The 20756-nt window shown below is 45.1% G+C and overlaps 2 protein-coding genes and 1 long non-coding RNA gene across 4 annotated transcripts in view; 2 read left to right on the top strand and 1 right to left on the bottom strand.

Moving 5' to 3' along the window:
* Positions 1-1260, bottom strand: part of LOC125940924 (uncharacterized) — a 28752-nt gene extending 27492 nt beyond the window's left edge. For both annotated transcript variants that reach the window (XR_007464084.1, XR_007464085.1), the window contains exon 1: positions 1091-1260. This is a non-coding gene — a long non-coding RNA (uncharacterized LOC125940924). The remainder of the gene's footprint in view (positions 1-1090) is intronic.
* A 396-nt stretch (positions 1261-1656) lies between these two features.
* On the top strand, positions 1657-9979 carry LOC119465822 (transcription initiation factor TFIID subunit 5-like). Its single transcript, XM_037726295.2, has 2 exons — positions 1657-3282; positions 8616-9979. The coding sequence occupies exons 1-2, from the start codon at positions 1689-1691 to the stop codon at positions 9143-9145; spliced, it is 2124 nt and encodes a 707-aa protein (XP_037582223.1). The 5' UTR covers positions 1657-1688; the 3' UTR covers positions 9146-9979.
* A 1729-nt stretch (positions 9980-11708) lies between these two features.
* LOC119465820 (CD82 antigen-like) overlaps positions 11709-20756 on the top strand; it is a 94339-nt gene continuing 85291 nt past the window's right edge. The window contains exon 1 of the mRNA XM_037726294.2: positions 11709-11944. Within this exon, the coding sequence (XP_037582222.1) occupies positions 11885-11944 (60 nt within the window). The 5' untranslated portion in view covers positions 11709-11884. The remainder of the gene's footprint in view (positions 11945-20756) is intronic.

The raw sequence follows: 20756 nt of genomic DNA, 5'->3' as shown, positions 1-20756 counted from the left end.
AAGCAGCTATATGGGGGCATTGCACTCTAAAACTCACACACTACTATTACTAATTAAGTGGTTCATTGCGAGAAAAGGAAAGGTTGGTGGTATCTTCTGCAGCCCTTCAAGGAGCACAGCTCAGCGACACACGTCAACTGCAACACCTTCTCTCTGACTCCCATTTAAAGCACCACTTCAGAAATTTGTTCAATACCATGTAAGGAAGACAAGGTTTCGTGGCCTACAGCTACTACAGCAGCTCTTTGAAACAGCGCAATCATTATGGTGCTCTTCAATCTGTTGTTTTATGACATGCATGCCCACTAATGTGCATGTCATCTTGAAGCGATGTCATTCACTGTAAATTACAATTTTTTCTTTAACTGAAAGCAGAGTTTAAAAAGCTGCCATTCTCACAGTCAAGACTGGCTGAACTAGTGCAGATGTTTGGAATTATCGAAAACGGCATACTCAATATATCCTTTTCCGGCACACTGGCTGTGTTACGCATGTCGTTAAAGAGAGCTTTAAAGTTGTATTACTAGCGGTTGTATATAGCGGCGATAACCAGGACGCATTATTGCTATAGGAGCCCGCTTGCACTTACATTGAAGCTTGGTTGCTGCCTTGCATGACGTTTGCAGTGTTGTCGGAGCGCTTTATGAAATGACCAAGCGAACATACCGTAAGAAACTACAGTTGCCATACAGGTTCGTGGGGAGAGTTCCGTCTCCCAGAATTAATCTTGCACTCAATTTTGTTAGCAAGTTGCAATATTAATTCTAAACAAAACAACGCACTTTGTTTCGTTTACAGGTTCACTCCAAAACGTACTGTTGGGACTACTTCATGTTTAGACATCGGCTACAAAGCAATTACACGCCGTAATTCCTGTTCGCGCTTCAATTTTACGCTGGCAGGGCTCCGTGCAGATGCTTTGGAATAGGTCCTAACAGAAACTCGAAGTACCTAAAGACTGATATAGAATTAATGCTGCACTTGGTAAAGTTAGGTCGGCTAATTTTATCAACACGTGTAGTTCTGACAGCGATTTAAGCTTCTAAATATTTGGTTCTCGGCCTCTAGCGGCAACGAACCCATTACTTACCACTGAAATTTCAGACGAGGAAGGACAAGCTGTAGTGCACGCGTCAGAGCAAACTGAGTGCGTATTTTACAAGTGTCGGGTGGTACAAATTGATGCGGCACAATGGATACAAATCTGGCGCGAACAACAGCCATTCTTATTTCTCCGTCTTCCGTCGAAATTGCTGTCACACTATGTCAACAAACATGATGTGCAAGTCAACAAACATAACAAAACAAAACAAAAAAAGTAAGAAAATCAGTTAAGCATTGGCATCGAAAGTTTAAAAAAATGTAACGTGAAAGTCAAATGAACAATAAAGTTATAGAAAGGTTTAAATGCAAACGTTAATAAAAAATCCTGTTTTTACGTCGCAGCATGTGGCGTCCTCTACGGTAAAGTTATGGTAGCTACAAGCGGCTACAAGATTATTTTCAGTGCTTTTCAGAGTTTTTCACGTAATAAAGTTTCCAAAATACAAACATACAGCACTATTTTATTGCAATATCAGTATTCAATCATTCGAAATTAAGGTTTCAAGAACTTGCGCATTCACGTGTTCGTCTGGTTAGTATCGTATCCCTGCGCCCGCCGCCAGCGCCAGTCGGCGTCCCGCAAAATGGCGGAGCCATCAGCCGACGGTTCGGTAGTCGTCGTGCTAAACAACGGCGACGCGGCACCCGCACCGGTGGCACCGGCGTCGACAGCACCCACGACGACGAGCACGACGACAGACTCCGTCCAGAATGACAAGGAGGACGACGAGGATCCGCTCAGCGGCCTGGACAAGAGCTCTCTGCTCGCCGTGCTCAAGTTCCTCAAAAAGAACAAGCTCCAGGAGACCGAGCTGATCCTTCGCAAAGAGGCAAAGCTCGTCAACGACGGACTCCTACAAGAAGACGCCGCGCAGACGACCACTTCTTCCGCGTCTGACGTGAGTAGCGTCCTCTCCACGTACAAGAGCGAGGGTGATCCCGACATCTACGAGGACAGCTACACGAGTTTCAAGCGGTTCATAGAGTCGTCGCTCGACTCGTACCGTCACGAACTGGCGATGGTCCTGTATCCGGCTTTCGTGCACATGTACCTTGAGCTGGTCTACAACGAGCACGAGCAGCAGGCAGTCAAGTTCATGGAGCGGTTCGGCCCCGAGCAGGAGGAGTACTACCAGGAGGACGTCAAGAGGCTCGGCTGCCTCACCAAGAAAGAGCACATGAAGGGCAACGAGTTCATGGACAACTTCAGGTCAGGCCAGTTTACGGTGCGCATGTCGCGCGACACGTACAACTTCCTCAAGCGATACCTGCAGGACAAGAAGAACACGGTGCTGCAGAACATCGTGCAGGAGCACCTCTACCTCGACGTGTACGAAGGGATCGCGCGCGCCAAGGCGCAGCTGGACGCGACGGCGGGCGCCTTCCTGGGCGAGGCGGCGCGGCAGGCCAACAAGGTCAAAGTGTACTACGGCCTGCTCAAGGAGCCCGAGCTCACCATCCCGCTGGACGAGGACGACGAAGGCGCCGACGGCGACGACAAGCCGAAGAAAAAGAAGCCCAAGAAGGACACGCTGCTCTCGAAGAAGGCGCGCAACGACCCGAACGCGCCGCCCAACAGCCGGATCCCGCTTCCCGAGCTGCGTGACGCCGACAAGATGGACAAGGTGACCGCCATGAAGGAGGCCCTCAAGCGGGTCCGGCTGGGTCCCGAGAGCCTGCCGTCCATCTGCTTCTACACCTTCCTCAACTCGTACCGGGGCGTCACGGTGGCCGAGGTGTCCGAGGACAGCACGCTGCTGGCCGCCGGCTTCGGCGACTCGTCCATACGCGTGTGGACCCTGACCCCGAACAAGCTGAAGGGGATGAGGTCGGCGCACGAGCTCGAGACCATCGACAAGGACGCCGAGGACGTGCTCTACCGGATGATGGACGATCGCAGCGGCGTCGACGTGCGCGTCCTGCTGGGGCACAGCGGGCCGGTGACGTCGGTGAGCTTCAGCCCGGACCACACTTACCTGCTGTCTTCGTCGGAGGACGCCACCATCCGGCTCTGGAGCCTGTTGACGTGGACTAACGTGGTCTGCTACAGGGGCCACTGCTTCCCCATCTGGGACGTGAGGTTCAGCCCGCACGGCTTCTACTTTGCCTCGTGCGGCCACGACCGGACGGCGCGCCTCTGGTCCACGGACTCCTACCAGCCGCTGCGAGTTTTCACAGGTCTGTTGCGTGCGACTCTCTGGTGTGTGCGCCATAGTGGTGGGTGTCACATGGTGTGGCCGTGATGTTGCTGCTTGACGCAGGTTGTCGAGCGCGAGGCCTTTCTGCCTTGCACGCTGCACCAATTCCGCGTCTTATGATAAGGCTATGGTGAAACATAGCTTTTTTTTTTCGACATTGTTACGGCTGTGTTGGTGTTTGTTGTGCCGATTTCAGTGCATCTTGAGTGGCGTATCGTGTGATGGTGCAATCAGTGATGGGACACAGCAGAGGTGTATTCTTATCATTTGAATAGCGTTGCACTGTTTTCCAACCAAGCATGAACATTTGTGCTTACCAAGTATATTCTCAAGGGTATTCGTTATCCATACAGCTGACCTTTTTCTACATTCCATGTGCTTAGACAGTATGGACCTGACTGCCATTGACCTGATGCACCTTATTGCAAAGGCCTGACTCTTTTGAGCTGGATCAAGAACACACAAATAACAATATATATAATCTAAAATAAACTTTTATATTCCAGAAATATTAAGTGTGGTTGGGTGTTGATATGGAAATAGAACAGCTAAGGTGCCAGGCAGCATTTCACACACTCTAGCGCATGTGCCAGGCTAAAATGACTGACAGTGGTTGCACATTCTTGGGGTGTTCCTTCAGATATCTTAGGTGCTGTTTCTGATCATACTTGTGTGCACAAGCACTTGAGATTTTTGCAACGCAGAGCCGAAGGTCAGGTTTTGCCGGTTTAAGCCCATTGGCTACCTAAGCATTTAGACATGAAGGAAGTTATCAAATTGCTATCCTGAACAGGCTTCATTTCTTGTGGTTCATCTTGAGCTAGCAGCATGTGCCAACATCTTCTATCACCTATTCTCTTTTATTGTGCCTTGTACTAAACTGCACGTACTTGTTACCTCTATATTCTCATCCAAGGCTTTCTGTGTAAGCTTTTTTCATATTTTCATTGAAGTGCTAGTTGAGCCTGTCTAAGCTTTTAAGCTTCATCACTTTTCTTGCATCTTGAGCATCATTGGAAAGCTATGATAGCAGCAGAATAGATTTAAAATATTGAATGTATTGTTGAGTTTTGTTGGGTCCAGAAATATGAACTTAGTGCCTGAACTGTCAAGAATACTTCAAGAGCCCCTCACTAATCATGACTGGCAATTATTGATCTAGCGTTGGTAGTTGTCGGGCCCCGTCTAGGGAGCATTTCACAGCTAGAATTTTTAAGTTGGCTCATTATTAGAGGAGAAATTGAAATGTCACGTTACCATGCTGGCCAAAAGACTTGCTTTTCTGCCAACGTTCATTCTCTCTCCTCTTGCTTTAAATAGCGTCCTCAAGCAGCATTCCTTACGTGCCTTGTGCCGTACCACAGCCGAGGGATCGTGTAACGTTTACGTTACAAGCCCTGTTGTTCTATTTTTTTCTGCTGTTCCTTTCTTGCTGCGTGGCGCACTTTCACCGGCAGTATTGCATGTTCTGCATTGGAGGATTTACTGAAGTCATGCGCCACAATTGGTGGCATTGCAGGCAGTGTATCTTACGGAGGAGATATTTGTGCGTGGCGACCTTTACTCTCAGGCTGAAGCGAGGCTCCCTCGAGCGGGAGGGCACCGCAGGCTCCCATTTGAAATTTCAGCTATTCTCGTGCCGTGCAGCCGTTCGATACTTTGCCGGCATGATTGCCACCATGTGATTTACGGGTCTATGCACCATGCTTGTTTGTTTGCGCTGCCCAAACTTGGTGAGTGGCCCTTTAAGATGCAAGAACAGTGCCGATTGTTTTATGGGCACTGTGCTTCGAATACCGCAAACCAATTGAAAAATTATTAGTTATAAAGAAAACACAGGAAAAAAAGAGCCTACTACGCAACAAGAAATTGGCATTGCGCTAGTCATGCGGGTTTGTCCAACTCTCTTCTCTAACACGCTTGGCACGTATTAATAAATTAAAAAAAAAAAGAAGTTCAATCAGGAAGTGCACCAAAGATGGTGGCAATTTTTCCTGCATGCATTTCATAGCGAAATCACAGTGGTTTGCATTTGTCACAAAATCACTCCTGTCCTCGCATGTGAGGCCTTCTGAAAAGCAATTCTTGTCAGCCAGAATTGGTCTGTCAGTCTATAGTCGAAATGGTAAATGGCCATCAAATCCAGCTAGTGAACACTCCTTTCACTCGAGGAAGTGACACTCATTTTATGCCCAAAATTCCACTACAGCAGATAATTGGGGTAGTTGGTTATTTATGTTCATCTAATAACATCACAAAAACGAGGGACATGGCATGTGAGAGCAGCATGTATGTCTTTTTAATGTTAGTCTTCATTTTACGTGCTGTGGTTAGATTATGTTAAAGTACCAGGAGAATGATAGGTGGCATGCCATGGACTGGCTTTAAAAACTGCGCAATAGCGTGGCAACCAATTTCATATCTGCTTTTGACAATACCTGAACTGGCAACTACTTCAGAAATGCTTTGGTATAGTACATAGTTGCTGTTCCAGATCATGGTTGTAAGACAAATTGCCCTTATGCATAGACAAGTGCCATACATAAGGATAATTATATTACTTTGCTTCTTTTTCTTTCGTTTTGTGAGGTTGGCCAGCATCTGAATTGTAGATAGATTAAGATCATAACAGAAAAACGAACACACATTCATGCTAGAGTGTGCTAATGTTATCTATTTCCACATAGAGACCTGCTTTCATGCATTGAATCCTTTAACCCCCAATCCCAAACTGTACTCGTCGTGGCAGGTTGTACCAATATCGCCAATGACAAGTCGCGTTAGGTCAGCCCAATGTTGTGCTGCTCTCACCTCCAAAGACGACTTATGGTCAATAATTGGCTTTGGTTTAAATTTTCCACACTAGAGAGTGGTAGAAGTCCTGAAAAAAGCAGTAATCAAGTATTAAATTTTCAGAATCAGAATGACATCGAAAAAAATTAGGAAATTAGGTACTATAGAAATTAATTTAGGGGTTAAAGGGTTACGGCCTGTCAAAGGTGCATCATAAACTTGGCATGTTATGTTGGTACTGGTGCTGCTATCACCTTGTATTTTTCATGCAAGGCCTCCACTATTGTGTGTTTCCTAATCAGAACTGGTTTTGGCATGTAAAACCCCAGAAAGAAGAAGAATGCACTTGCCCTGCTTGACAAATGCACAGCAACAGTATTTTGAAGAAAGAAAATTGCATAGGGTCTCTAATTTTCTGGACCTTATGTACTTGTTGGGGGCGGTCAGATGGCAGGAAGCCACTTCATTACCAATGAAATAATGTTCCCAGGTAATAGCAAGCCTATTATGCTCCCCGAGAGAATACATTTCCAAAACACTATGAACTCTCTGCAGTTCTCATCACAAAACAACGAAAAAATGCAAGACGATACATTATTTGCGCTCAAAGTTTGTTATCTTCAGGAAAGATTAAGCTGCATGTGTGACGGTAATGAAACTGATCAAATGTGACCTAGCATGTTGCATGTGACATGATTTCAAAATCAAGGTGCATTGTACAGTGCTGGCTCAATCATGCATCCTACTTACCTCAAAATCTCGCACGAATTTTATTCAGAGTTGGTGTTTCCTGATGAGCATTGGTGGGAAAGTCGTTTGATGCAGCTTTCCTATTAATTCCTTGTTTCCAATTTTCGTCATGTGCTTTGAGGTGGCGTTAAGTGTTAATTTTATAAATAGGATGAACAGGTGTGGTAGCGTGTCATTTTCTAGTATTCGGTAATCTATTGAATTATCAGATCTTGTCGGCCCTCTCAAACTGTTTTAACAAGCTCGTGTGTTAAAGGGGCCCTCCACTGCAGCTTTGTAGATGTGCTGATATTTGCTTAAGATCATTTGCTTAAATTGCATGAATACAGCTTTCAACATACAACAGCAGCGGAACTTCACTATGCAAACACAATGCTTCTGTTTACTCACACTTTAGAGGTTTCCCATTGACCATTTCACTCGCCCCTTGGCGAGAACTATTTCAGTTGGTGCTAAGCACGTACCATGTGAAAATGCATGAAAGTCCCGCACCATCAGTGCCTACTTGTCGCCGTCTGTTTTGACAAGTTGTGCCTCTGCTACCACTATTACAATAACTCAAGTGTGATAAGACCAAAGAAAAAGATTTAACAACATGATGCAGGGCACAAAAAGAACCATGAGGTCAGGAGTGCTGACTAACAACCAAATGGTTTATTTCTGGAAGTAGCATATGAAGGCACTGTGCAAAAAATGATCAGCTTGGTAATCTATTTCTTTCGTGAAAGGTGTCAAGGGATGGGGAGGGGAGCTGATGCATGCGTTTCCATCTGTCAAGGTATTGAAAGCCTCAAATATCTCACAGGCAGCCTGTTTGCGGTACTTTCTCATATTTCAGTTCTCAGAAATGGGGACTGCAGGCCGGTGCCTCTGACATGTGCGTGGCAAGATAACTGTAGGGGGTCCTTTTAGTGAAGTAGCACGTTCACATAGGCATTCAGTGATACACATTCCCATCTTACCATGTAGCACCGACTGTTGTCAAGCAATCGCTGTGCCAATTGTGCCCTGTGTCATGGTTTTATATCTGCTTTTTACCAAGATGTATCAACCAGGCCCAACTGAGCATACTGCTCAAGTCTAAGGAAAATTTATGGCAGAGGCATAACCCGTTATGGCAGCATTTGTTCATTGTTTCTGAGCACTCATTTCTTTTTTCGATCTGTCGTTTGCTTACCCACCTCTGCCATGCAGATGCTAAATCACTTGTGGCATAATGCCACAAAAAGGGCTATAGATTGTAGTTCAAGTGAGATTTTCATGAAAAGAAACTGTTGTTTGTAAACACCTTACATTCTCTGTGAGGTTCAGAGATGGGGCCAATACGCAGGAAAGTATTGAGCACTAGAGGCATAGTTAGCATCGCTACACTACTTTGTTGTGAGCGTTTCCTTGTTGAAGCATTCCATTTCATGTGCGTACAAAAAATTTTGTACGCACATTTTTTGTATGCACATGAAATGTGCGTACTAATGTGCTACGCCATTTGCAGAATGGTTGTAAACAATGCGTTCCAGCAGTTGCAAGAATTGCATCTGAGCTGGTTAGTGTGAATCCATTGTTATGCGCAGTGAAAACAAGAAAATAAGGGTGGAGTGAAGGGACAAACACATTTGGGCGCTACACGCAGCTATGGTCAGCAGCTGAACAGCTGTGGTGCTAAAGACCGGAAATGACGGCACATCCTTCCGTCTGGCAAATTTGTGAAAAGGTTATTGAGATGCCAAGGGCACTGACGCATGTTCTTTTCTCTTTTTTTTCCCCACCCAGGACACGTGTCCGACGTGGACTGCATCCAGTTCCACCACAACAGCAACTACGTTGCAACAGGCTCCAGCGACCGCACGGTGAGACTGTGGGACGTGCTGACCGGGAGTTGCGTGCGCTACATGACCGGGCACAAGGGGCGCATCTACTGCCTCCAGTTCAGCAACGACGGTCGCTTTCTCGCGTCTGGGGGTGCCGACTGCAAGATTCTCATGTGGGACATTGCCCATGGCCACCTGCTCGCCGAGCTGTCCGGCCACACGGACACGATCTACTGCCTCTGCTTCAGTCGGGACACGGCAATTCTCGCCTCCGGTGGCATTGACAACTGCATCAAGCTGTGGGACTTTGCGCGGCTCATAGATGAAATAGATCTCGAGGATCTCAACATTTCCCACGCGCCGACGGTGCGGACAAACTGTGACGGGCTGCTGTTAGGCTCGTATCCAACCAAGGCGACGTCCATCTTGGCCCTGCACTTCACGAGGAGAAACCTCTTGCTAGCGGCCGGCATGTACCAGAGTGGTTCCTGAAATTGGGATGGCATATCTTTTTAAAATCTATTGTGTTGTCACTCCAATGAATTGGGCGCACTTGCAAGCAACTCATCCGTCGCAATCTTATACATATGTATATAAGGTCATGTATCATCACTTTCTAGGAAAAATAAATGTCTATATCTGTATCTAAAGCTGTACCAAGCACATCATCTGTGTTTTTCTTGCAGTAACTAAAATTTAGGCGGGACTGTAAGAATTCATACTTGACTTAAAGCGCAAAAAACGAGGGCACAAGAAGGAAGACCAGACAGAACGAGCGCTGCTTCAAACTAAAGTTTGTTCTCGGAAAAACACGCCATGTATTAGTTGACACAGATGAAAAGCAACGTACATCATTGTGCGAGCGCAAGCTGAACCCCCTCAAAAGGTTCAAGAAAGTTGTAAAAGTTAATCGTGACACGGTTGTGCTCATAAAAAACCAAAAGGTTCAAAAGCGTAAGACTTATAGAAACAAGCTCTGACATTTCAGTTTTTGTGAGCATAGCCGTGTCACGATTTAGTTTAGTTTGAAGTAGCACCCATCCTGTCTGGGTCTTCCTTCTTGTGTCCTCTTTTTTGCGCTTTAAGTAAAGTATGTGTTTTTCTTGTTTTTCCTATGAACTGCAGCCATGGGGAACTGCACTAAGTTACTGTTTTGCTATGAATTTTGTGACGAACTCAACGACACGCTATTTTGGAGGTGTCATACACAATCAAATGTGGGATATCTCTGCATACATTAATCATACAAATGTGTCCATCTGTATAGCAGGCATGAATGCCATTAATATTTCTTGCCTGTAAATAAAACGACTCATTTGAACTAAAGCTCCATCTTGTTGATGCAGCAGATTTTCCCTAAACTACACTTTGAACTGTAATGCCTGCAGGTGTTTTCAGTAAGAGCTTACAGAATTGTACACCATCCTTTCTGTTCGATTTGGGATAAGGAAAGATACAAATCGAATCGTCATATCACATTACTGCATACTTGGCAATCCTCTCGAATTATTCGCAAGGTTCACAAATTTGGACTTATGACTTTACAAATGTTTTGTGAAGTTTTACGAAAAAGATACCATCTTTGAAAAAAAGATTCGCTCGTTGGCCTCTAGAGAAGTACTTGCTTTGAGCAAGTTTCCCAAAGCAGGTGAAATTGGCAACAGCAAATTTGCATGTGAAGTCACTGTGATCTAAAAAAAATGTTCTGCTTGCCAGTCTCTACTTTTCTAAGTTAGGTGCTGCTTGTGCTCTGCATCTAAAAGTAAACAATTGTTATTGAAGTGCATATATATCCCTCAAAAGGCGTGCACTCAGAGCAAAGCTAAAAAAAAAGAAAAGCTCCATGCAACTACCCCCTCCCATCTCGGTGTTGTGTCCAAGGGTCTTACAAGTTTCAAAGTTCACAGGTTGGCAGGTATGCTACTGCATCTTCATGACAGCATAAATTCACTTAAAGCGATGCTAAAGAGAAACACTGAATTAGTTTCAGTTAGTTAATATGTTTTCAAAAGTTTGATTGGCGGGAAAAGGTTGGCTGCTACTGTAAAAAAATTAAGTCCAAACTTGAACACTTTTGAAAGTATTCTGTTGAAACTTAAGCACCTGGAACGGCTTCAATGCCTGACTGTGAAGTCATGGATTTCAATGTATTTTCTCATATCTTGGCCATTCTAGTGCAGCAGATGTTTTCAAAATTTAATAGTTTAATTATCTTGGTTCTTTGATAATTCTGAAGCAGTCATTCTTTAGTCATAAATATTTAACTAGACCCAAGTAGACAGTGTCGAAATCCGTGACGGCATTGCTGGTGCAGGAACTTCAGGCTGGCATCAACTTCTGTCTTTCATTTTCGCGTGTTTTCGAACTCTCTAAGCCTCTTCTCACAGTAACAGCGGCCGAACTGCTATCACAGGAACATTATTTACTAATGCTGCTTACATAGCTTTTGTTCTTAGTGTCTTTAGCACTACTAGCTGCAAAGGTAGGGGAAGAAATTAGCATGCTTAACCATATTTCTCACTCAATGCACATTTTGTACATTCTTCATCGGGTTCATGGTGTTTCGTGAATATGTTATGATTAGTAGTCGCTAAAGATGTTATGTGCTGGAATCGTCACTCTGAAACCTGAATCGCATAGCAGCATTAGTGAACATTGAAGCGAGAAAGAGGGGCGGTTGATGTACGAGCTGTTCGCCGTTCCTTTCTACAAGGGGATGCTGATAACTATTGAGCCTTACTCAGAAAACAATTGAGCTAGGTAGCTCTAATTGCAGGGTGTATTGTTCAATTTGTCTATATTCAATGAGGCAAAAGCTAGCTACCAACTTTGGGGCGCGGTAAGATTTCGTAATGCGCTGCAACAGGCTGGCGCGCCGTCAATCCGAAAGTAGCAGACGACGTGCCGGCACGTACGACGCATGCGCACTAGGCCGGCGGTTCCCCTTCCTCTCTCCTTGTGAACAGCGCATGCGTATTTCCACCGGACGGGTGAGGAGAACGGGGGTGAGGGGTTTGAAAGGGCTGTACCCTACTCTTCCTTTGATACTTGGTTGCAGCGGGACGCGTTGACGGAGGAAAGCATTCAAAACTTGTTTGCCCTCGCTTTCGGCACGGCACGGCGGCGCTCGGTCCGGTGGCGAGCATTCGGCCGTCCGCTGCATCTCCGCGCCAGTGATGTTTTGGTTTCGGTGACAGACGCGCTCCTCGGCGCCAGCACGCTCCTGCCGCCATGGGATTTTTACGAACGACAGCCAACGTCTTCTTCTTCCTCCTATCTTTCGTCACGTTCGTGAGTACCGCCGCCACACTTTACGTTCCTTTCTCTCGTTCGCCCGAGTGCGTCGGACGAACGGATACGATATTTTGAGACAATCGGTCTTCCTGGCGGCAAGCTAGCTCTTCGCACTAAGTTATTGTGGCGTGTTTCCCGTCACGCTCTTGTGGAAACGAGCCTCGAAGTAGACTAAGCCGGCTAGCCGAAGACCGCTTAATCGGGAATTTCGTTGTATCCGTATCACCCTAGTGGTAGGCGTTGCGAGTGTCAGGTGGTAGCGTACAATGCGAACTTTGACACGGCTGCGTTACGCTAATTAAGATGATTCGTGATCTCGCGGTACTTTAGTAATGATAACAATGCGGCAGATCATAATAACAAAGTAAAATAAACGTGCATAACATATCTTGGGAAGCATCGCGAAATTAGGCGGTAAAATGAATTAGCTGGACCATGCTTCGATACGCCATGCCTCTTTCACAGATATTCAGGTGGCAGTTTAATCAGGATTCTGATTCACGCTTGCAATCATAATGTACTTGCTTCCCGATGTATTAAACGCCGCTTTAATCTTCAGGCTGGTCTCTGCGATACGCAACGCCTTCCCGGACACGCAGTGTTACTGCGGATTCATATCCATTCCTAAGATGTCGATATCCTTACCATATAGATCCGGTTGTCCTTAACACTATAGTTAGGCCGAACTTTCTGCATTCATCCCTGCTATGTAAGCACGCAAAGGACATCCTACCCACATCGCAGCTTCGTGGCAAGGCTTTTTTGAATGGTTTTTACTAAAACTTTACAATTTCATATTCTACGACACCGTATGGTCGTGGTAGCCTTGTATGGGCTAAATCACTGAATGACACTATCCTAACAACGGTCGCATATTGAAAATGTCACCAGCATCTATCGCACATATGTGATGCCTGCAGAGGACAATGTAATTTCGCTGCAATAGATTCAATGTCTCGTATGTTTGCACCATCAGTCGTGGACAATGCAGCCACTGCTGCCGCAGTTGCGTACAGATATATTTGATTCCGCTTGCTTGCAAATTTTTTTTATTAAGTAGCACATGTCATGTAGTGCAAGAAACGAAACAATAAGTTTCTTTCGCGTGCTATGCCATGTATGGCAGCGCATGGTAGGCAACTTCAAGATACGACAGCTAAGTCACATATCGTTTACTTGTCACTCTATAGCTAGGCTGTCAGTCGTTCCTCCGCCAGGTCTTTGTGAGACGAATTAAAACTTTTAATTAATTAGTTATAAACTTATATGAAAATACATAGAGTCCTATGGTGCTAACAGGAAACATGATAGGCACTTTTCTTTTTTTTTTTAGAATTCGAGAAGAGATCCTTCGAAGAATTCGAACATATCATCAACGTCATATTTCTCACGCGTAAATTGAAAGCCTGGAACGGATATCCACGGACGTCCTTACGAGAGACGTACATTTCAGTGTCACGGCCGGCAAGGTTTTGTCACTGGGCCCGGCGATTCCACATCAATTATATTGATTTTCTTGCTTTTTCAGTTCTTTTTTTTTTATTTCTCGCGAGTAATCTCATGTCTCGATCAGTGTGTGGTTAATCCGGCCCCGGCCCTTGTGGGTGTGTGTTGTGGAATCTATACATTTTTGTGCTAGTAAATCGAATCTAGTAATCAATGTGCCACAATATGCAAAAACTGTTTACCGCTGCGAGAAAAAAAAAAAAGAATAATAAGTTGTACCGGCGATTGTAGCGGAGCTTCGAACAATATCGCGAACCTTTAGAACACGTTTACTCGATCTGTACTAACTACAATTAGCACACACTGTTAATGTGCGTACCATTATCTCACGGGCGATGTATGTGGCGAAATGTAGATTAGAAAAATAAATAACGATACTATTGTTTATTATTTCATTGCTCCAGTTTTCTAGTTCATACCATTTTCTTCCAGCATGATTTATTTGAAATCGAGTGTGTGTTCAGAAGGCGCGGAAAGATAATATATAGTCTAGTTCTCGCGATATTATTTTTCTCCGAGATTTTTGCGAATGGTTTAGTCTCATGCGCAATTCGCACTTCTATAATAAATTTCTGTTTCTTTTTTGTTCTTTTTTTGTGTGTGAGAGGCCCCACATCAGCTTTGTTCTAAAGGACCTCTTTCTGCATGTTCACGTATGAAGTGGGTTCAACATTTATGCTAAGACTAAATCGGAACCGAATGCCGGTACTTTCGTCGTGCGAGATTTCGTGGTCCCGTATTATTCTCAAACCTTTTATTGGACCGAAATCGCGAACTATGGGGGATGTAAGGATTCTTTACGTCCAATTCTGATCATTTCTTGTCATCCGTCCCTCCGAGCGGCCGATCCCAGCGATAGTGGGAGCGCCACTTCTTTGCGAACCAATGATAATCGGCGAAAAAGAATGAAAAGAATTGGTACGTAATACGTGTCTAAGTGTCTCGAATAAAAACGTGGTTTAGCGAATATTTTTTTTTTTTCGATCTTCCATGGCACATACGCGTGGCATATGCGGTTTCGGTTCCGGACCCAGTGTTACCTACAAACCTCGACAATGCATAGTTACGATAATTAGCGCAGACTAATTAACGTTGACAGCTGCATCGCCCAGTGTCCTTTTTGACACAATGCAAGTTTTCGTTTAAAGCGAATCTTGCGAGCCATCCCAGACTTACCTGACCGTTGCTGCTGTCTTGCCGAATGTATTTGTGGATATACAGTCGAGGCGCCTATATACAACGAACTCCTCTACAATGAAATGACCTGTATAACGAACGAATAATTCTGTCCCAATTCTATTGTGAGCTGTGCGGCGCGCAACATTTAAACGAAGTGTAACAGATGATTCCTGAAGCCTCAAGCTCTTCGTTGTAGAGACGTTCGACTGTATATGCAATGGTTATGACGTACTCTTGATGGGGTTCATATAAAGCGTGTATACTGAGCACATATTTCCAGCTCTGTTCTGCGTAACGAAATAATAACTTCCTACGTAAAGCGTGCGCGTTTAATATCGACTCAGAAACATCTCTGAACCACACCGACCTGTCAATGGAATGGTGAATTATAGGCAACGGATTCTTTGATTTATTTCATTTTTTTTTTATTTAGCCACTCAGTACATGTTTCACTGGGTTCTTGGCCAATCCTTCAGAATGCACATGTCCCACTTTGACACAAGCGGTACAGGATCCCTAGACGTTGCTTGACACGTGTCGTGCTTTTCTGTGCATACGCCTGTCGTCACCGAATTGTGTGCATCGCCGATAGCTGTGAAGCATTTAATTAACGGCTTTACTTAAACTTCGCTTCGCATAGATTCCAACATGCGCATTGGATCTGCATGAATTTTTCTTTTATTATTTTTTTTTGCAATTTACATATTTCCTCATTGAAATAGAACGTGTTTACAGTTAGTGTCGGCTGCAACTCCAAAAGACCTCCGCCATCCGGATAAGATAAAAAGCACCGTCTTTCATTATCTTCTTCCCAAGATGCTATCCTTTCCCTTGTCTAATTGTAGTTGCCGCATCTTAGAATGTCAACAGATCGGCCAAATAACTCGGAGTTAACTTTCAAATATCCGTATTCTTTCCGCAATGCCCCTGATGTATTCTTCTCTAGCAGCACTGCATGCTTCGTTTGCGGCTTGAAGTAAACTGATGTGTAACGACTAGAGACAACCACGTGTGCATTGCGGGTTTCCAGACATCCCGTGACGAGTTTGAAAGCTTTGTTTGCCTCGTTGAGTTCGTCGGTCGAGTTGAATTCCGTGGTGCAATGGTGACGTTGTGCTAAAACTATTTCCAGCTGGAAATAATTGACCAATTGAGGTTGTTTACTTTCCAATTCCCAACGCGTACCGATGATCTTGGTGGCTCCTGACGTTGGGTGGGTACGAATAGGAAATAAGCACTTAACCAGCTAGGTCGAATGAACATTTCTACTCGCAAATTGCTAAATGCAAGCTGTCGCTTATTTGCTTTGTGTAGGTATATCCCTAGCAAAAATACCAATAGAATTTTCTATTGGTCAAATATAGCAGTCCTATAGGTTCTATTGGTAAAGTATGGGAACCGTGTGGGCTTTAATCGGATTATATTGGTAGCATTAGGGTGCAATAGGTGACATGTATTGATGACCGATAGGATTGTAATGGCACCAATACGGTCCGATAAGTTACAGCTACTTGTTGCCTATAGACCTGCTTCACCCCGTGACGTCACGAAGATGCGGTGGCGCTGTCGTCAATGCTGGCTTTATATTGGTAGGCAGTCCACCGGCTCTGGTTACCTCACTCGGTGCGCATTTTCCGCAGGGTTTTCGTCTGTGATGCGTCATGGACTCACAGTCACCATATGGACAGCGCCTAAGAAGAGTGTACCTTTCAATAATTTGTGTTCGCATCCTTACACTGCGCTGAAGAATGTGGCGGCAATTAGTATACGCCCATGCAGTTCATAACCTTGCGAGTGAATATTGTAACAGATCATCAGTCGATCAAAAGACAAGGATGAAGAAAACAACAGGACGAGCGCTGATTTCGGACAAACGCAGTTAAAGTCAACGCTCGTTCTGTCGTTTTCTCTGTCCTAGCTTGAGTTTTGCTCGCGCTGATGATCTGTTATATACCATAAGTTGCCCCTACTTGCTCAGTCACACTTTTTGCTAGCTTACGAGGAAATCCTGATAATAGTATCTGGGCAACGTAGCCAACTGTGCTCTTGTAAACCGTTTGCTGCAGAAATGTGTAATTCCGGCGGGCTTCAGGGGCTCCATTTAGCCAAAATTTATGGAGTCTAACATTTAAAGGAAAAAACAATAACAAATCAAACGAAAGCCGTAGTATGGTGGCCCCAACGACGTGTAGGGATGCGCAAAGGAGGGAGAGAGGAAGAAGGCACAATGCCCCTCACCCTCAGAGAGCACGCTGTAGGAGGCACAAATCTGGCGCACAGCATATTTGCGTCGTCCGTCTCTTGCAGCTAGGGATCACAGATGAGTGTGTGGGGCAGGTGATTCGCAATGGTGTCGTGTGCGTTGGTGAAGTTGCTGAAGGCATGAACTGATGACAGTGAGTTTCCTATTCCTTCATTCTCACGCAACACCCGGCTAGATGACACCATTTGAGCTCTCGACAATTTTTCAGCTAGCTAGCGTGAAGTTAAACTGTAGCGATAAATTCCGCAAGTGCGCTTCTCCCAACACCACCAGTCTCGTCTAACTTAATCAAGAATGCACACATCCGACAAGAATCGTAACCAAGCCTTCACAGCGCGGACTGTCGCCACAATCTTCGGTGCGTCCTTCGTTCCTTGCACTTATCCAAGCTTCCGGAAGGCGTCTCTGAGCTTCAACAGTGTTACACTGTAGCGGGTTGTCGGCCATCTTGGATAGGGCACGTGGGGTTCTTGGGAAAGCCTGCTAACGGAATTTGTTGCGTATCGTCTGTTCTCTAGCTCAAGCTTTAAGGTCTCCATTTCGGCACCATCGCTCCGGATTTCTACGTGTCTGCACGTCCGTCACTCCGCATAGTGATTTAAAACGTCATCGTCGTTGAAGACTACAACTCTGACAGCCGTTTGTTCTCACGCGTATGACTGACTCACCGCGGAGGCCGTCCGTCCCTTCTCTCAGTCAAAGCCTAGAAACAAGGTTAATTATGCCCGGCCGCGCTGAAGCGACACGCAGCCGAATGGCCCGCAGTTTTCTTGTTTTTTTCTCATCTTCTTGAGGCGAGCCGAGTCGCACCTGCAGGGAAGTGTCACGTGCCTCTAGCGAACGAACACTCGTCCGGAATCCGCCCCACGCCGTGAAGAACCCGCGTTCAACGCGGCGGCCATTGTGTTCTGCAGGCGGACCATCGAGAGCCGGAGAATACGGGGCCGACGGAGGTAGTAGGGCGACGACATTACGCGCGTTGCAACAATGGACTTATAAATACCGCCTCGACGATTGCTATTGGGCCTCCCGTCGACCATAGAGAAAAGAAACGGTGCGTTTCGTAATGGCGCCGGTCATATATGAGTGCCGCCTCTTGTCCAGTCAAATGGTGATGGCCGGCTTCGTGGCCCTTCCCCTATGTACCCCTGGGAAGCGTCGAGGAGAGGCAGCTGTTGTGCGCGCATAACACGCCGATGGATTCTCGGTTTCAAGGTGCACGTGATCGAAAGCGTGTGTGTGTGTAAAGTCTTCTAAAGAAAGAAGCGAGAGTCGGGTAGACTGTATAGTTCAGAGAACGGCTCCGTGACCTTTCGCATCTTCCAGTTCGAGCCACGGAACGCTGGCGCTGAAGCGGGCGGCCCTTGTTCGCACGTTTGGTCGTTCGCTGTAATAGTCCGTGCTCATAGACGCTCCTGTAGTGCCTCTCTTCGAAAGTGTTATGGCGTTTTTCGTAACCAAGACGTGTTCATTAACCGAGAAGCAAGAACACGAATGGGCTGAACTCGGCTGAAGAAAGCACTGGATACGTGTGCGTGCAGCCGTAGAAGCGAGCGAGTGGGTCAATCGCTCCAGAGAAAGAAGAAAGGTGGTTCGAAGAGAAAAAGGGCGTGGAACTCTGCGAGGCGAAGAACGACTTCACGGCATTTGCCTGAACGACGAGTCATTCTTGCTATGGAAGGACAGTGGTGTGTTCGGGGACCGCGTTGATTTATTGATTATGGATCGGGAACCTTAGGCAGGTAGTGTATGTCGCCGGAAATGATGAATGGTGATGATGAAAGGTGGAGACAAACCTTTCAGCAATGCGCCTGATTAGAGGAACGCTGACTCATCGATGTGCGCATGCGCGTACCACCGTGGAGAGGACCCACATGGTCTGCTCATGTGTACGCCCAGCCTCATGGTACCGATGAATTAGCGACAGTGACCCGGTCAGGTGAACCATCGCGCCTGCAGAATTAAAACCCCATCTTCGGGGATTTGTGCACTCAGAAAACAAATAATTTGCCCTGTTCTTTTCTCGCCCTCATGATCTGTTGACTTCTTACTGTCGTTGCTAAAGAACCGGACCCCTCAGTTCCATTTGTTGTTCTCACTCTTGCTGCAAAATGTGCTTCCTCTGCACGAATAAAACGATCGGAAGACACCCATCTGTGCTTTCTTCTGCATAGTATACACAGAGTGCTTTGTTTTATTGTTAACATATTTTTTTTTTAAAGTCACCCGTGATGTGTAGGACAATTCCAATTCTTGAGCGAGATTACTCACATAGGCAGATATTATTTGCACAAAATATTAAAGTGAATATTTGAATAATTAACAATGTTTACTAATTCCCTTTTCAACTAATGATCTTTACGACACATGTTGAAATTTACGAATTGTAGCCGATGACTTCTAAAGTAATTATCCACTTGGAACGAATTGTGAGGATGCCACCAGTTTCCAGATATGCGTTCTCAAAGTTTGCGGTGAAATGCATTAGTGCTATATTAACTTTTGAACTTCAATTACGTCTTGTTAAAAAAAAAGTAAGTGAAACAACAGGTCACTGTTTTTGACAAGTTTGACTGCACTTACCTTAAAACTGGTGCTAGTTTCAAAATGTGTTCCAAGGATTTGCCTTGTGAAATCACTGGCTTCAATTCGTGTACTGCAATATGTGCACTGAAATAATTTGTTGATCAGTAAATTGGGCGTATTGATTTCCAGTGTAAGTAATGCATATACCTCTTCGAGTATTCCAGCTCAATAAGTGGATCTCTGCTGAATGTCCACTGACGATTAAAAAAAATTCTCTTAACGTTCAAAAGAAAAACATCCGGTATATATTTTTATTTTCTATCGACCTTTTTACGAGTAATACACTTAAGTGTCTAGCAACACTCATTTCGATGGTCAGCACATCGCTAGTGGATGCGTATATACACATAGCGCCTGGCTTCGCTATCACTCGCCAGAGGCGAATTTGATTTGAAAATTTGATCAGATTTCTGATCAAATCTCCTACCCCTGTCCGCAAGTTGTACACAACAATCTGTCTTCGTCAGCTCAAATACGCGTCGGTCATCTTGAATAACATTTCTAGATAGTAATATTATAGATCGCGTCCAGAATAAAAGTTTCAGAAAAAAAGTTTCTAAGCATATATATCACCGCTTTGCTAATGCGGACGCTGGGCCTTGCTCTAGCATTGTTGGAATGTTGTCATTGCCCTTATTTCGCTGCCGACGTAATCGCGCTGACCTTCTGTTTCTTTTCATACTACTTCGCGAAATCTTCACCTGCCCCGAACTCCTCAGTTGCATCATGTTTCGTATTCCGCGGAAGATCACCAGAGAACATAGACCTTTCCATGTTCGTGCCTGTCATCACCAACACTCAACCGTCCACAGAATACTGAGTCTTTATAACGTTTATTTTCATGACCTCGATATTTTTTTCATAACTCGCTGTCATTGTTCTTTCCCGAGCTTGGCGTTCTTGTGCCATAGTTGCACATATTGTTCAACTGCCCTTCTCCTCCTTTTTCTGTTCTATTCACCCAAGCCTTGTGGTATGTACTGTCTTCCTTTCAAAATTGTTCTTTTTAGTAATTGTTTCTACTTTTGTTTTTCTTTTCTATTTTTGTTTTTATTTTCTATTTAGACCTTATTGTTGTTCCTGCGCATGGCAAATAAATGATCGATTGATTGATTATAGGAGCTGCAAGAAGAGGAGGCAGTGAGGGATGGTACAAAAGGAGAGTGACATATTAGTGACGCAGTGGACGTATGCACCTTCTGCCAAAATATTCGAGGCCTACACATCAAAGGGATTGATTTTTTTTCATTACTGTTTCTTCTGCTCATCCTCCAA

The sequence above is a fragment of the Dermacentor silvarum genome, chromosome 10, assembly GCF_013339745.2.
Source record: "Dermacentor silvarum isolate Dsil-2018 chromosome 10, BIME_Dsil_1.4, whole genome shotgun sequence".
Classification (NCBI taxonomy): Eukaryota; Metazoa; Arthropoda; class Arachnida; order Ixodida; family Ixodidae; genus Dermacentor; species Dermacentor silvarum.
This window is presented reverse-complemented; position numbering and strand designations above follow the sequence as displayed.

What these genes read in the sequence shown, in the direction of transcription:
- LOC119465822 (XM_037726295.2), top strand. Translation starts at nt 1,689, where the DNA reads ATGGCGGAGCCATCAGCCGACGGTTCGGTAGTCGTCGTGCTAAACAAC. An exon ending in GCCGCTGCGAGTTTTCACAG is followed by an intron (nt 3,283 to 8,615) that starts GTCTGTTGCGTG and finishes TTCCCCACCCAG; the next exon opens with GACACGTGTCCGACGTGGAC.